This window comes from Euleptes europaea, chromosome 17 (genome assembly GCF_029931775.1).
Source record: "Euleptes europaea isolate rEulEur1 chromosome 17, rEulEur1.hap1, whole genome shotgun sequence".
NCBI classification, from domain to species: domain Eukaryota; kingdom Metazoa; phylum Chordata; class Lepidosauria; order Squamata; family Sphaerodactylidae; genus Euleptes; species Euleptes europaea.
In genome coordinates this window covers 31,817,666-31,835,774 of record NC_079328.1, presented here as the reverse complement: position 1 = coordinate 31,835,774, position 18,109 = coordinate 31,817,666, and the positions used below count along the sequence as shown (strand labels likewise).

Here is an 18,109-nt window from a genome sequence, read left to right as displayed (position 1 = left end):
AACCCCAGTGTCTTCCACATGTCACTTCAACATGGATCGATGTGTTGGCAGGGCTCATATGACATCCCAATCTATATTCATAACGCAAAGAGATACAAGAGAGAGAACACTGATTTCATGCTAACCATTACTGGATTACCTTCAACTTTCGTGTAGGGCTTCCATTTGTAGTACCATCCACGGAAAGGCTTGCTGTTATACTCAGCACACTGCTGGGCACGGAAGTCAGGACTGGTAGAAGCGCACGGCTGAATATTGCACAGTTGATAAATACGACTTGAGCCCTGACAAAATTTTCCACCATACTGAGGCCTATGAAGAAAAGAAATCCTTTGGCAAGATTCAACACTACGCAGGCGATCATCCACTAAATTATTAGCATAATGGCTGCTTCCACCACAACTATCTGGCCACAGTTTTCCATGCTTCTGTCATGTTCAGGTTGGATTACTGCAGCGTGCTCTACACAGAACTGGGTGAACCTGAGGCCAGAAACACTCTCAGCCCGATCTACCTCACAGTGTTTTAAAATAAAATGGCAGAACCATGTATGCTTCTCTAAGTTTCTTGGAAGCTTAATAAATACGTACCAGGTAAACAAATTGAGAGATTATAATGTATATAAAAGACTGACACACTAGTAACACGGAATGATTACATTTTACAGGTCACATTTGGCACAAAGAAACAGAAAAGTGTGCCACAATAAATAATCACCGGGTTGATTCACCCAAAGGAAAACAACACAAAATGGGAATGTTGGGGTCAAAATGGGTCATACTCTCAAACTTCTCAAATGAAGCTGGAGGATGAGAAATTAGGGCAGGGGATCAGTGACACGAGGAGCTTACACACACACCTCCCCATTACGGCATTTCAGATAACAAAACCAAGCAGGTGGGGTGTGTTTCCAGAGATCAGCATCAGGGCATCCAAAATATAGCAAAGCTTATGGATAAAGCTTATGAATAAAAGGAATACACATGGTCAGTTCAAGCATTCTGGTAAGCAAGGGAACAAAGAAAAGGTGAAAACACATTGTCCCCTTTCCCTCCGTACTTATCCTAAACAGGCTTGTATTACTTGAAGTTGCAGTAAATTCTGGAGAACCTTAGTTCTCATGGTTGGGACTTTGCCCCATTTTCCCTTACTGCATGGACAAGTTGGAGATACTAGGTAAAAGTATAGTTTTTCATGGCTTGTGCCCATCCAAGGTGAAGAGCAAGATGGAAGAGAGCTTCTTCTCTGTGTCCTGAGAATTTATAATCTACCTTGGGGAATCCGTCCCGTCCCACTTTTGAGTTGTTTTGATCTTCCTGACTCAAGAGAAAAAGAATATATTCTAGCACCATGGCTGTTTCCCTTTCTGTCTCTTTGGGCATCACCTTTCAGAAGGTATAGGGTGAGAAACTATTGTCCTGCTTCAGCCGGAGTCATTAACACAACCTTGAGAGCTTGGGTGCTCTCTGTGCTTGACGGCTCCTTCCCAACCCTCTCCTTTCTGCCGGCTACAAGTTTGCAGCTGGGTTCCTGAGCAAACACAGAGTATAGTCACAATGACTGAAATATTGGGGTGAATTCTTGGGTGAATGGGACATATCACATTGTATTGCTGTTGTAGCAATGATGGCCATCATGCAGCTGGAATGAATACTTATATTTGCCAAAGATAAGTGGTCCTGGACTTCAAAACAGGGTCTCCTGGGGCTGGTTACATGATGTGCTCATTCCTCAAACAAGGTGAGCAGGTGGCGGATTTTGTTCCAGATTTCTGAGCCAATGTCATCATCCACCCAAGCATGTCTCCTAAATACACATGTCATGAAGTCAGCCCTGGGCAAAGCTACCTTGGACTGATCTGGACCACTTACGTGGCGCATAAAGTCTCTCAGAAACGTTATGAGATGTGTTTTCAGATTAACACACAGTATTTACCCAACAACAATGTATGAATCCATATGTGGCAAGCTATCAATAGATACTAAATCCCTTACAAAAAAAAACCTCTTACTATCATGTCCTAATATACTATACTGTTGAATCCATCATAAAAAGATCTTGTTAACATATGTAAGATAGAATCCAGGTGCAATTTACAATCAGATCTTGATACTCTCTGCTCAGACTTGATACCCTAATCCTCTCTCTCTCTCTCTCTCTCTCTCTCTCACACACACACACACACACAAAACAAGACAGAACGTGTCTCAGCAGTTTATATCCCTTGCAAACAATAACACAGATTCAAAAGCTGACTTCTTCCCAAAGCTTTTCACAAATGAAGAATATAGAACACTGTCAAAGCAAGCAGCAGAAACTGTCTCTTGTTCCATGTCAATATGGGTAGCAATACAGCTGTGAAACAATAGATGTGATATCATCTGTAATTACACAACTGAGGAGCAGCACAGTTTAAAAAAAAATTGTACAGAATGTAATATTTAGTCTTTATGTCCCACACTTGAAGAGCTTTGTTAAATTGTATCATTAATCCTTACAATAGCTCTGTAAAATAGGCTAGTATTTCTACTTCTACATTTAAGACAGGATAGTTGAGGCAGAAAGAACAGCAGCTTTCTCAAGACAACTTAAGTTTCTGGTTGTATTAAGGTTTGAATGAGGGCTTTCCAAGCATCATCTACCTTTTCATCAACTATATATCTATTTTTATTTAGAAGATTATCTGTCCTAATTTGAAGCATTAGAAAGCAATGGGGTACATGAAGTCTTAGATTAAACCATGTAGTAATGGCAAGGGCTGTATCCACATGGTGATGGTTCTCTGGGTTGCTTTCACTGCCACAATGAACACAGAGGCTTTTGTAGAGACAAATGGAGTGTCCCTATGATAAGCTGAGCAGTGAATTCCCACCTCGCTCCAGGCATCTTGCAGCCTCCCCATTCCTTTCCAGACAAGCTGCATGAAAAGTGCCTGCACCTTTCCCATTATAACTCAGCAACAAAAAAGGACTTCACTTTTTACAATTAAAGTTGGGAAATCAGCAAAACTAGCAGATTGAAGAAATAGATCCTTACAATGTTATTGCACTATAGCACAATAGCAATTTCTGGTTAAAAAAATACTCCAGTGGCATGGTAAAGAAAATAGTAGCCATGAGTGGCTGAAGGAAGGAAAACAACACTGCTGAGAGCTGAAAGTTTGAAAAGGCACATCTTGCCATCTAGAAAGCATGCCAACATGCCTGGACTATATTCTTAAAAAAAACAAAAACCTTAGCAAAGCAGGTCTGGGAAGCATCAGAGCAAAGCAAGGGAAAACCTGGAAAGTAGACAATTAAACAATGATGCTTTGTGGATCCTCCTAAAAGGGGGGGGGAGCAACAGTGGAGCAAAACATCTGTGTAGAAGTACCCGAATATGAAGTTCTTGTTTCATTGGCAAAACATCTTATGAACCTGAGGTTGCAATTCTGAGTGTTGCACTGCACCATAAAGCCTAACAGATTTATTGCGGCATAAATTTTCATGGACCAGTGCCCATTTTCTCAGATACAAATGGACTCCAGTGCTCTACAGCATCTTAGATCGCAATACATCTAATAAGCTTTAAAGGGCCACAAGACCGTTTTGTTATTTTATTAAACAACAGACTGCCTTTTGAATTTACTGACATGCTTGGAATGTCCACTGAAGTCCTGTGTTTTTTTTTCCAGAGAAAGCATGATAGGACCAGGTTGTCAGAGGTCTACCTTTAGTGCACAAAGTGAGCGGCTTAGGGAATTCCAGCCTTGAACTGTCCCTCCAGAATCAGACTAATTACCGTTCTCTTTGTACACTCTGTTGATATTTGCAGTTCTCGCAATCACTCCCCAACCGAGAGCGTGACAACAAATAAAAAAGTACATATGTTAAAGCCATTGTTTCGCTTGGGTTTTGTTTTTTTAAGTACACGAGAGTTTAAAATTGTATTTTAATATCTGAGCGAACAATGTGCTATTATAAAGCAGGTAAGCCTGAATCCCACAGATATGAGTTAGTATGAGCTTACGTCTCATGGGTACGCTTCATGTTCTTTACGGCCAAGCTATTCAGTTATGCAACCTATTGCATTCTCAGGGAAAATACCTTGACTGTAAAATGTTGTGATGTATGAAAACCAGATCTCGTGAATTTACACCGCAAACATAATGATTTTAGCAAATCTGCATAGAGTTGTTGGACTGTGGATGACCTCCAAAGGTGCTGGGAGGCTGTAAGGTTCTACTGAATGTAGACAGAGTCAGAATGCCATTGCCAATTTTCTTACCTCAACAATGCATATCATTTATATTGTAGATGCTTGATAATTTAAGATGGCTGCTGACCCCAAGTGAACAGTTGGGATCATTTGACAAAGGAACAGAAATAAACAGTTTAGACAACCAGAGGTTCCCAAACTGTGCTCCAAGGAGCACTTGGTCCTCCACAAAACATCTCCCAGTGCTCCATGAAGAGATTGGAAAGGAAAATACTACTGTCGTTCTGTTTAGTATATAGGTGCTAGGTGAAAATTAGTGCTCCATGACGAATTTCTCTCCTGAAAAGAGTCCATGACTCAAAAAGTTTGGGAAACTCTGTAGGCAACAGTCTGTCCAGCAGTTTGTGACCTTTGACGTCACCATGTGGTGGGAACAGATTGTAGTAATAGAGCCAAGATGGAGTCCAGAGACAACATGGGCAGCCCATTCCCGAATTGGGGGGGGGCAGTTAGGAAAAATAGGGAAAATGCCCCCATTGAGGAAAACGAGGCTACACCACCAAAATACCTGGTATAGCAACACCGCAGCTCAAGGGGGCGTCCCTGTGGCAAAAGGGGTTTGGAAGCTAACCTAAAGGCAGCTCTGCCCCCAGGAACACCCCAGGATGCCAGCACAGCTGTGTTAAATGGGGTCTTACACTGGCACGGGGTCACGCCAACTCCTAAGGAACTCCCTTCCCATTCAGGATTGCATGCTTAATGCACAAGTTTTGAACCACCACCAAGGAATAGTTTTTGAAATTCTTATTCCTGCTGTTACAACCTGAAAAATCCCCCTTCATTTTGTGCAAATTCAATACATTGTTCTTTATTTTTGCATCACTTTTTTGTTTCCTCACACCAAAGTTCTCCCATAAAATGTATGCATTTAAAGCATTACTTGTGTGTCAGTACATTTTAATTTTTGGCATTTTGTGTATTTTTATTGTTGTTTTGTGTAAGTCACCTTTTGTTCTGCAAAGCAGAAAGGTGGCTAAGAAATGTTTAAAATCAATCAATCAGATAAATTAATAAAGTAGTATTATAAATTGTACGTATAAATGCTATATGTTTGTATGCTTAAATACTTTATCAATTGCATATAAAAACTATACGACGTGTACGCAATATAAACAGATCTATAAAACCAGTTGCAAAAAGACAATAATATAAACGAATATAAAGAAATCTCCTTTAGTAAATGGTGAAAGATTTATACAATCTGAAGAAAAACCAGAGTATAATAAAAAGAATTGAACAGGGATCATTCATTGCTCCCTAGAATTATTATGCCATCCTCTGGTAAAGCAAAAGTCACCTTATTCTGGGTTTTGGTTTCAGTTCTGTTAAAAACTTGCTAGGTTGGATCCAGTCCATTCAATTTTACCCAGTTATCCTCCTTACTATTGCCTTTGTCCCACATGGCTATTGTCCATGTAGACCCTCTCATCCCCAGAATAACCATTTGGGGTTGTCCAAGGAGACCCTTTCCTTCCTTTTCCACTGGTCGGATAAACTGGTTGGATACTAGGCATCTTAGCCTAGTAACAGTCTTCAAGAGAACTTTGCTATGTTAATTAATCAGAGGACAATTATGAGGAATATGGGATTCCTACTATCTGCCTATCATGTTTTCTTTGCACCTCTCCAGCAAAAACTTCAAGGTGACATGCATGGTTCTCCCCTTCCCATTATATCTTCACAACAATTTTGTGAAGTTGTTTAAGGCTGAAAAGGGCATGACAGGCTCAAGCAAGGTGAGAAATTGAACCTGGATCTCCCAGTTCTAGTCAAATAGACACCCTCCAAGTCTATTACGATGGTCTTAGATGGTAGGAAAGGGTATTAATTCTCAAGGAAAATCTATTCTGCCCTCTGCCTTGCTAGATACCAACTATTCATAAGAATAATGCCTAATGATATCCATGTCTTACTTTGGATTATTGCAGTGTCTCTCTTGGTATGTTATGCCGCCTCCACAGGTCCGAGAACATTGGGACCACTCAGACCAAATGGACCACTGGCCGTTAACAGGTTTGGGACCGTGGTCTCCATACCGTATGCACTGACCTCTTCGGCACCACTGTAGAAAGGAATGTAGAAAGTCAATGCTTCATCAACGCTCGCCCATTTTGGAAGTGTAAAAATTGGCATTTCTTTCAAAGCAACCCCGATGGTCTGATTGGGACTTCAAGGAAGGGAAACCAATTGGGGGGAAATGAATAATCAAAGTCACCCAGAGGACTTGATCCATTCCCATGTGTTTGTTTCCTCCAATTCAGCAGGTGAAGAACTGAAGCTGCTAAAATGGGAAGCTGATTCAAAGAATAGAAATGTCCATTTTGTAATAAGATAAAGTTTTGGTTAAGTGAGAAAAAGTTAGTGATGTAGAGCTGTGAAATATTTTACGTGATTTTATGTGATTATGCAACTATTTGTGTGTTTGTTTAGTTTATGTATATATCTATTGTTGATTGTCCATTAAAATAAAATAAAATAAAATAAAATAAAATGGGAAGCTGATGTGTTCTCCAGTCATAGTATTCAGCCCTAAATAAATTGGGGGAACCAATATTGAGGGAATGGAAGGCAATAACACAGTTTTCTTATTTAAGGCATTTTTTAACCTGCCTTTCTCTTGCAAAAGGACATAAGGACTGTGTGGTGTTTTCCCCCATTCATCCCATTTGGAGGACAGAAATCACATGCTTAAATGCTTTATCTACATAAAGAAAACTAGCATGGGAAAGAAAAGACTTCCATTCCATTTAATAATGCTCACAGACCAATTGGTCATAAGGACATAGAGAAAAATGCAACACCCATAATTATAAAACACAGTATTTACATTATATGATTTCATTATTAAATGCCATAGGCAAAAATTTTACCACTGTGAGAGTCAGGCGAGGGTAGGGTTGCCAGCCTCCAGGTGGGACCTAGGGATCCCCCGGAATTACAGCTCATCTCCAGACTACAGAGATCAATTCCCCTGGTGAATGAATGCTTTGGAGGGTGGACTCTATGGCATTCTACCCCACTAAGGTCCCTGTCTTCCTCAGGCTCCATCCCCAAATCTATAGGAGTTTCCCAACCTGGATCTGGCAACCCAACCTCCCCCCACCCCCATCCTCTGCCGGTGGCCCAGGGTGATCTGCCAACCCTACGTGAGGGTCGACTCAGCTAACAATTTAGCTATAATCTCCAGCCTTGGAGTCCATTTTTGAATATAAACTATAATCCACATCTTGGGTAACACTATATTTATTACAGTCGATTTAAAAAATGCCAAATCATATCTAATTTTTCAGATTTACAATTGCAAAGCCGCTCAGAAAACGAAATCCCTGCAAACCTACCAGATAATTCCCCTAACAGTAACACATTATTTCTTGCTTTAGAAAACAGGATTCACTATTCAGGCACAGTTAGGAGCTTACATTAAGAAGGAAGAGTCTTTGGGATTGAGAGGCTTAAATAATACAGGGAGCACACCTTCTGAGCTCTACAACAAGAATTTCTTCCTAGCATGCTACAGTTCTTTGAGCAGGAGTTTGCTTTTAATATGGGAAAGCATTCAAACATGCATTCTCTCCCCAGCCATGCACCATCTCAGATGGTAGCACCTAGCCACTGAGCTATTCTGTTTAACCCACGTTTCACAACTAACCGATTACTAACTTACCATGCTTATCCCACAAGTTGTCCCTTCGGCCGCTGGCATAAATTTTGTCTCGCATCGATGACCTACTCTGTGGCACCAAAGTGATTTACATATATCCTGAAAGTTTAAAAACCTCTCATTACTTTTATTATTTCATGACTAGAACCATCCAATGTGTTCATTTCCAGCATCATCCCCCCTGCACACACCCACAAAAGTCTATGTTGGGGATCATGGGACCTGCATGAACAAAAGCCATAGTGAGACAGGGGCAGTAATTAGAAGAGGAATTGACAAGATTGAATGAAAGCATTGGCTGGATCCAACCCAATGCTTCTGCGAGTTCCCCACCTCCATCATCTACTCATGGACCTCAAAATTCACAAAGACAGATTTGCCCAAAGCTTAAAAGACCATCTGTGATGGGGTATGCTTTGGGGTATGTGTGTGTGTGTAAAATGCCGTCAAGTCGCAGCCGACTTATGGCGACCCCTTTTTGGGGTTTTCATGGCAAGAGACTAACAGAGGTGGTTTGCCAGTGCCTTCCTCTGCACAGCAACCCTGGTCTTCCTTGGTGGTCTCCCATCCAAATACTAACCAGGGCTGACCCTGCTAGCTGAGCTAAAATTATACCCAACATTGGTTGTTTAGGTAGGGCTGCTGATCTCCAGGTGGCACCTGGAGATTTCCCACTATTACAGTTGATCTCCAGACAACAGAGATCAGTTCCTGTGGCAGCCTGTAGAATCCGTCAGACACTGTTGGGAACGCCGGTACTCCCACAATTTTAACGTGTGGTTGTTCCTCCCAGCCACATGGCGACGAGGTGAGAAAAACCCATGCAACTGACTTCTGCCATGTGGCTGCATCATCCACATGCATACATGCACACTCTCCTATGGAATAAATAACATTCCGGAGGATTCAGTTCCCATGCGTAGTACTTGCATGTGACTGGGGCTAAGAGGCTAACAAAAGCCACCAGGATCTACTACTTAGAACTGACCCATTTTGAACCCATGTCTAATCTTTCTTACAGTAAGATGAGTATCTGTGTTTGAAACACCTTTAACACTTCTTCCTTGATATGTTATCAACCAAACAAATTCAACCACATCAAAACGCCCCCTTTGCCACAACTGTAGCTCTCCTTCTCATATCTTTATTACCATCCAACTGATTTCCCAGACAAATAGCCTCCAAGTTATTTCTGAGTCCACACCCTGTCCCTGCCCACCCTGCCCCCCAACAATACAAGCTGCTGCAAAACCTTTTGCCTCTCCCTCTTTGACAATAACAAGGTACGCCCCTGCCTCCCCATTTTGGCTGCCAGCATTTGGTTCATCTTATTCTTGTCCTGTCTTGCCTCAAATATTGAAAACGCCTTCCTCGTCATCCACCCTTGATCACAGCTCCATCTCTTCTAGGAGCTGTGGCTTATTGGTAGAGCATCTCCTTTGCGTGCAGAAGGTTCAATTCCCCAGCACCTCCAGTTAAATGGATCAGGTGATGTGCAATAGCTCTACCTAAGGTTCTGGAGAGCTGCTGTTAACCAGAGTAGACAATTTTGACCTTAATAACACAGTGTGTCTCAATATAAGGCAGGATCAGGTGCAACCTATCTGAACATCTATAATCTCTCTCTCTCTCCCCCCCCCCATTCCCATAGGCTTCAGTCTTTCACAAACACATGAAGTTGCCTTATAATGAATCAGAGGATTGGTCCATCAAGGTCAGTATTGCCTACTAAGACTGCTCTGACAGAGGCAGCGGCCTTTCTCAGCACCTACCACCTGATGCTTTTGGTTGTAGATGCTGGGGATCGAACCTGGTTCTTTCTGCATGCAAAAAAGGTGCTCTAACACTGAGCTACGGCCCCTGCCCTCCACTCTTGCCACATCCCAAAATCCACACTTCCTAACCTTCAGGCCTGTCTTTCCTATTTTATTGTATGTCACTTCACTTCCTTCTCTTACAACCTAAGGCAATGTCAAAGGTGTGGTATTTAGAGCCAGAGCAGTGGAGGACAGCATGTCAGAATAGGGCTTGTATGGGAAATCCCATAAAGCCTTTTGCTAGTCAGCCTTTCTCAGCCTTAACCTACTTCACAGGGGTGTCATGATAATAAAATGGAGAAGAAAGGAACCATATATACCACCCTAGGCTCCTTAGAGGAAAGGCAGCTTAAAAGAAACAGATAATAGATTTGCACAAAGACAATCCCACACAAATGAGGTGCAATTTAGGGGTTAAATCCTATCAGATATTCTGCTTGAGGGGGGGGGAGCCTATTTTAGCCACTGGAAAGGCTATGCTGAGGATCATGGGACCTACAAGTACAAACGCCACACTGGGCAGAGGTTGCAGTAACAAGCGGAAATTGGCCAAGACCATAGGGAAAGGTGGAAGAAGCCAACCTCATGTCTCGTCCTGTCATCTCCATCTTGCTCTTATATCCACCAATGGATTGCAAGCTCTTGGATGCCGTCTCTTCCATTAATGACTAGCTAGCTGGCAAGTTCTTTGATGCCCTCTCTTCCATTTCAGGAAAAAACCTGAAGGATCACAGCGTACAAGACAAATACAGAAAGACAATGCACTGTGAAAAAAAATGAGAATGCAATGGCAATGAAGTAATTTTTTAAAATAATTTGTTAAAAATATGGAATGCTTCACGAATGGCCACTGTACAAGGATGACACTCAAATTCATGAAGCGTTCCATATTTTTTACAAATTATAAAATAATATTGTATACATTACATCATTGCCACTACATACTCATTGATCACGAATTGTGAATTTTTCACAGTGTATTGTCTTTCTGCATCTCTCTTCCATTACAGCATCATTTTAGGACTGGATCATGCCATACAGTGTGTGGATATGCCAGATCACACGAACACATGAAGCTGCCTTATACTGAATCAGAATCAAAGTCAGTATTGTCTACTCAGACTGGAAGCTCTCCAGGGTTTCAGGTGGCGGTCTTTCACATCATCTACTTGCCCAGTCCCTTTTACTGGATATGCCGGGGATCGAACCTGGGACCTTCTGCATGCCAAGCAGATGGTCTACCACTAAGCCATATCCCCTCTCTGTGATCTGGTAACAAATCTGGGCTGACTGCCACTCCATCTCCATGCAATAAAAAAAAGAAACAACTCTTAATGCAAAACGGAGCTCAGGCTCCCCCCTTCTGTTCACTCTTCAATGTCATCTGCAATTTGATTCGACATCCTGTAGGCACAATCTTGTCCTGCAGCTATGATGGCCCACCTTGACTTCCATCCAAGCCAACACCTTAAAAGCAAGCGAGAAGCCTGCCAAATCAATGAAGGTTTAGACAGAGCGCAGACCCTGGAGCTCATTGGAACCCCTCCACTCATTCATAATGTCTTCCATTTACAGCTCGTTGCCGTTTCCCGGTTCAAGTTCTGACTTTGCTCGAAAGGGTCTTAGAAACGTACCTTCACAAAACTCAGGTTGCAGAGTTTGGCTTTCCCTCCAAATTGCCACTTGCACTGTGTGTCAGCGTCATAGATTTGCCCTGGGAGTTTATCGGGATATTCGTATCGCCCAGTTTGTCTGGGCTCATCGATCAGACAAGCCGCTTGAGCTGTACTATAAGAAAGAGATGCATCTCTGAACGAATCGTTTTATCCCCATACGAAAACCATGATACGTGGCTCAAATTATATCTTTTAAGAGAAATTCAAAGCCAGAAAGGGTCCTGAGAGCAACCAAGAGCTTGCTCCTGCTTAAATGTACACCATTAGTTACCACTCAGTTACTCATTAGTTACTCATTACCACTCAGTTGCTCACACCTCAGTGTTGTAAATTGTCTGTAAACAAAAAAGCTTTGTGGAATGGTTTGCACGCAGGCAGCCCCAATGCAAGCTCTTCAGGGCTGATTCTCAGATTACATAGTACACAGGTTAGGCCCAGGATCCCCACCCTTTTTCCTAAGTAAAAGCTGCACAAGTTCCTCAATTCCCATACGTACGGTGACCAGAAGGAAAAGAGGAAACCCAGCATGAGATGGATTGACTCACTGAAGGAAGCCATGGCCTTCAGTCTGTGATAGGGTTGCCAGGTTCTTCTTTGCCACCAGCAGGAGGTTGTTGGGGCAGAGCTGGAGGAGGGTGGGATTTGAGGAGGGGAGGGACTTCAATGCCATAGAGGCCAATTGCCAAAATGGCCATTTTCTTCAGGTGAACTGATCTCTATCGGCTGGAGATCAGTTGTAATAGCAGGAGATCTCCAGATAGTACCTGGAGGTTGGCAACCCTAATCTGTGAGACCTGAGGAAGGCTGTTAATAATAGGGCATTTGGGAGGTCATCACTTTATAGGGCCGCCATAAGTCGGAAGCAACTTGACAGCACATAGCAAGCATACCATACCCTATTCAGATCACGAGTAAGCCACATGAGAAGAAGGGTCGAGTTTTCATGTGGGTTTCCCCAACAGCCTAAACACTGGGGCTCCCCAGGACAATTTCAGGCCAGGAAAACTGACTGGAGGGAAGGCTGAAGCCCCTTCTCCACGTGTGCCACTGCTGCAATCAAAACAGGGCACCGTGCATGGGAGAACTGAGGAATTTATGGGTGACTCTTGCACAGGACAAACGATGGAGACCTCTGGCCACTGTGCTCCATTGTACTCCATAAGGTGGAAATCAGCCCTCAGAAACACATGGTAGATGGTAGTTGTACACAGGTGGTACATTGTTATTCCAAACTGCTTGAACAATTGGCCAACTGAAAAAAAATAATTAGTCCAGCTGTATAGACAGGCTTCATAGGGAAGTACTCATTCTCACAAATTCCAGAGGGTTAGCAATGTGGCAAATCTGCATTACAAACAGACCATAACATAACACGGGCACTGAAAACAGACATGAGATTGCAAATTTTTTACACCTTGCAGTTTTAGATATAAGAAATCCTAGACAAAGGCCAAACGAGATGACATGCGGGAGACACATTAATACCCTCCTAAATTTTTCTGAATGAAATGAAGCTGAGAATGTTCTCCGTTTCAACAGAGGAACGGCAGCGTCTGCTGGACGCCTTCCACTAATTTGTTCTCTCAAACGTGCCATGTGCAAAGTGCTTTCCATACCATGTGAGGAAAGATCAAGGGATCCTGGATCTTTTTTCAGGCAAGTGGGGAAGAAGGTGGGGGGGGGGAGGAGGAGGAGGAGGAGGAGGAGAAGAAGAAGAAGAAGAGGAGGAGGAGGAAGAAGAGGAGGAGGAGGAGGAGGAGTTGATTTTTATATGCTGACTTTCTCTACCACTTAAGGAAGAATCAAACCGGCTTACAATCACCTCTCCTTCCCTTTTCCACTTGTGAGGTAGGTGGGGCTGAGAGAGTGTGACTAGCCCAAGGTCACCCAGCTGGCTTCATGTGTAGGAGTGGGAAAACCAACCCAGTTCACCAGATTAGAATCCCCCACTTGTGTAGAGGAGTGGGGAATCAAACCTGGTCCTCCAGATTAGAGTCTACCACTTCAAACCACTGCTCTTAACCACTATACCATGCTGGCTCTCAAAGCTGAAAAGCTGAATGGAGTGGGAGCAGGGCTACCAAATGCTTCCCCCCCCCATATACATTGTCTGCACATGTCATGTGTGCTGGATTCAAACATGGATCAAGGAGATTTTAGATTAAATAAAAAATATGTCATTTATTTAGATACATATACCCTATTTTTCTCCCCAGTGGGGACCCAGGGCGATTCACAACACCATTTCCCCCTCTTCCATGTTATTATCACAACAACAAACCAGTCAGGTAGGTTAGGGTAAGAGAGAGCTTTGACTAGGATCTTGGAGACCCAGTTTTGACCCCCCCCCCTTTGTGCCATGGAAACTTCCATGGCAGAAGAGGGAGGTCAAAACTGGGTCTCCAAAATCCTAATCAGAACCACCCCACCACACTAGCCAGTCTCCCCATCCCAAACCATATTGGTTTGTTCAAGAAATATCTGTTTGCATCCAATGCCAGATCTTTGGTCCAGACCCAAGATGCCCAACGATCAGCCTCTTGCTTCAAACTTACCTGAGAAATTTGTTAAGATACTGCCGACTGCACATTGACCACGAAAACACTCCGTTGTTGCCTGTGAGAGTAGGAGACATAATGTTACCTTCGGCTTTTCTGCAAGGATTCCCTTCTCCATCATGGATCATGCCAAAGCTAGAGACAGAAGCAAAAAAAGGGGGTGGGGGGGAGAAAAGAAAACAGAAGACCTTACTAATGTATAGGGGATTAAACAAGGAGGGACAGGTTTATGGGAATAATAGTTTCTTGATTTGGGGGATCATATTATAAAACAGTGGTTTTAATCTTCAGCTTCTCTTGATGACCTTGAATCTCTACCAGGTTTAACTCCAAAGTACAAAATGGCATCCAATTTTGTTTTACAATGCAATTATATGCAGTGTTACTCCAATGAAATCAATGGGGTTAGGCTAGAGTAACTTTGCATAGGACAGCAAAGGTCAATCTTATTGGGCTGGACCTTTTAAGCTAAGTGAAGTGTCCATCCACAAAGGACACTTTCAAGTCACTGAAAGGTTTTCTCAGTGAAAGAAAGTTAAGTGACATTCAATTAAGCACAGAATCTTCTGTGAATGGAAGATGAACAGAAGAGCTCTAATTTTTAACTTCGCTGTATCTGTCTGTCTAGAACTGCCCTTTCCAGAGGCCAGCGCATAAAGACCAGTGGTCCTCCTAACATGGAAACAAATGGGTGCATAGTCCTCCCCGCCAGCACACATATTGCATGATGCATGAAATCCACACTGATATACAATGGCGTCATTTTTACAGTTCCTCAAAAAAGGGAGTCATGCCATTTCATCCTACTTCTCTAGGGTTCTCTGGCATACAGCTTGCTCAAGATATCTGTAGGAGTGACTTGTATATGAAGAAAGGCATTGGGTCCATTGTTTTTTAGAATTGTTAGCTTCCATATTAAAAGACTCACATGCTGAAATAAGCCTGTGACCCAGTAATAGGTCAGCAATTAAAGTGGAGACACCTTCATGGAGGGCAAGTTCATCAGTAGCTACCAGCTTCAACATTTAAAGGGAAACTCTATCTTCAAAAACATTAAACCTCTCTATGCCAGTTGCTAAGAGACAACATCAGGGAAAGGTTTGTCGATCCTCCAAGGCAACTGGTTGGCTAGTGAATGAGACATGATGCTGGACTAGATGGACCACTGTTCTGATCCAGCAGAGTTCTCCTTATGTTCTCATACAGAAGAGGAAATGAGGTTGACTTCTGAAACCAAAATATGCATTCTGGCGAGGAATGCTGAACATTCTCCACCCTGCAGCTTACATCCTCTCAGACCCTCTCTCAAGGTACTTTCCCCATGTCTGAGGAACGTGTATCAGCAATAACGCTGAGAGACAAGCCCGTGGAAGACGAGATTTCAAGGAGATAATAAAAGGGATGGTTTAGCTCCCCTCACCTGTGTGCCCCCCATCCCTTCTGGGCCAGTTCCAAATACACTGAACCATCTCTGCCACATAGGGTTGCCAGCTCCAGGCTGGGAAATACCTGGAGATGTTAGGGGTGGAGCCTGGGGAGGGCGGGGTTTGAAGAGGGGAGGAACTTCAGTAGGATATAATGCTACAGAGTCCGCCTTCCAAAGAGGCCATTTTCTCCAGGCAAACTGATCTCTGTCACCCAGAGATCAGTTGTAATAGTGGGAAATCTCAAGCCACCACCTGAAGGTTACACTGAGGAACTAAGTAAAAGGTTCCCGCTGAGGAACGAAGTAAAAGGCTGTACACATGATTGGTAATGTGCATTCAGAATTATGCTTGTAAAGACAATAGAGGAGAGATATGAAAAGGAACTGAAGAAGAACCACAAAATGGAGTAGAGTAATCTCAAGAAAAACCATCTTCCAGATTCTACTGGGCACTCTCCTGGAAATAACGAAATTATGAATATGGACTGTTGGTTGGTTCTTGTAGGTTATCCGGGCTGTGTAACCGTGGTCTTGGTATTTTCTTTCCTGACGTTTCGCCAGCAGCTGTGGCAGGCATCTTCAGAGGAGTAACACTGAAGGAGTGTCCTTCAGTGTTACTCCTCTGAAGATGCCTGCCACAGCTGCTGGCGAAACGTCAGGAAAGAAAATACCAAGACCATGGTTACACAGCCTGGATAACCTACAAGAACCAATGAACTCTGACCGTGAAAGCCTTTGACAATATTATGGACTGTTGGGACTGTGAACTCCTATGTACTACTGAGCTTGTAGCTCATATGGTTATTTTTGTGTTTGTACTATAACTTTTGTCAAGATTCTTTGATTTGATATAATATAGAGACATTAGGTATCCTTGCCGTTCTTGATTTCAGGTTTAACCACCTGAAGGTTGGCATCCCTACTGCCACATCTCACTCGAGACCAGATTTCTCCACTTTAAAACTTCTGGTTCTCAAAATGAAATTAGAGCACATCGATGGCATCCATCAACTCATAGGAAAGGAAGTTTTATTAAACCTAGACTGATTTATCTGCCAAAAAAAAGCATATAATTGTTTCAAACATTCAAACGCTCCCTCTTATCTATAATTATTATCCAACTGCTAATAGGATCATTAGGCATCACTTCTAAGGACCATCTGCCTCCAGGATCTTTAGGTCACTGCTGCCAATTTCCCCTATTATACAGCTGAAGAGGCACAAGCTTAGACAAACGACAATTTCTATCAGTCATTGCCAAATGAAAAAAAAAACTGCAGCCTTTCCAAAATACATTTTTTTCGGAAGGCCTTTCATAAATCCTTCCTGTCTGGATATTGAAATGTATATGCCAAGCTGCAAAAAAAAAGGCTGAAAAAACAAGAGGGGAACCCTGAAGAAAGAACAGCAAACATAAGTATGCATTATTGAAAAGCAAATAGAAGGAGAAGAGGGAGTTGAGACACCAACAGTGCAAACCTAAGCAGAGTCACATCCTTCTAAGTACTTTGAGGTCAATTGGGCACAGAAGAGTGTAATTCTGATTGTACTGCAGCTAGCATGTTCATGACAAAACTCTACTCATTTATCACCATTGGGCACAAACCACCAGGACCTTTTGAGGACCAATCCCCTTTGGCATGGTTAACGGCTATTCTTTTGTGGGCTCCTGTTTATGTCAATGAAGTTCTTGCAGGAGAGTGTCTCAGTGCCATGTTCCTACACAGCTGCCACTTTTCCCCCACTAGGACTTGTGCAAGAGAACTTGCTAGAAGATAACACTTACTGTAAATGACCCAAAATTTCATAGATTCAAGTCCAGTGACATCTTGGAGACCAACAAGACTTTTGGGGGTATAAGCTTTCAAGAATCAAATCCCCCCTCACCAAAACTTCTTGAAAGTCACACAACCATGTTTTTGGGGTGGACTTCATGACTTTGATTTGGGCTGTCTTTTGGTGAAGTTTTAATCTGTCCACCAGATTTAACTTCTAACAGTTGTATTTTAGGAACAGACATCTGCATTCTGCACAAAGTGGATTTTCTTGACACACGCCAAGGCTAGGGTGACCCAGTTAGCCAGATGTAATGATTTTCCTTGGGAAGTTTCATGCCTTCACCAAAAACCCGACGCCGAGTTTTTTTCTTTCCAAAGGCAGCAACCAACGCTCCCAAAAAGGGATCAGATTTGAGAGGGGACATCCAGAGGTAACTGGAAAACGGAAGTGAGTTCATTGTCTAGGACAGGCCCCCACATGAACTCATGAAGCCTTATATCAAATCAGACCACTGGTCTATCAAGGTCAGCATTGTCTACTATGACTGGCAGCAGCTCTCCAGGGTCTCAGGAGGAGGTCTTTCACATCATTGTGCACCTTGTACAAATCTATGGTGAGACCACACTTGGAATAGTGTGTACAGTTCTGGTCACCACACCTAAAACGGGATATTACAGAGCTTGAGAAGGTGCAGAAAAGAGCAACCAAAATGATCAGGGGAGTAGAGCAACTGTCCTATGGGGAGCGGTTAGGACGCTTAGGGCTGTTTAGCTTGGAAAGAAGGCGTCTGAGAGGAGACATGATAGAGGTCTATAAAATTATGCATGGTTTGGAGATAGTGGACAGGGAGAAGTTTGTCTCCCTCTCCCATAATACTAGAACACGGGGTCATCTGCTAAAGCTGGAGGGTGAGAGATTCAAAACAGATAAAAGGA

General features: G+C 42.8%; 1 protein-coding gene and 1 pseudogene across 2 annotated transcripts in view; one reads left to right on the top strand and one right to left on the bottom strand.

Annotated features, from left to right (window-relative positions):
* The window catches only part of ADAMTS18 (ADAM metallopeptidase with thrombospondin type 1 motif 18), a 92,605-nt gene that overhangs the window by 37,882 nt on the left and 36,614 nt on the right, over window positions 1–18,109 (bottom strand). For both annotated transcript variants that reach the window (XM_056862471.1, XM_056862470.1), the window contains exons 6-10: window positions 13,967–14,104; window positions 11,370–11,523; window positions 7,922–8,017; window positions 6,171–6,319; window positions 140–312 (exon numbers count right to left, since the gene is read on the bottom strand). In XM_056862471.1, coding sequence (XP_056718449.1) covers window positions 140–312; window positions 6,171–6,319; window positions 7,922–8,017; window positions 11,370–11,523; window positions 13,967–14,104 — 710 coding nt within the window. The remainder of the gene's footprint in view (window positions 1–139; window positions 313–6,170; window positions 6,320–7,921; window positions 8,018–11,369; window positions 11,524–13,966; window positions 14,105–18,109) is intronic.
* On the top strand, window positions 10,537–10,630 carry LOC130489241 (U6 spliceosomal RNA; annotated as a pseudogene).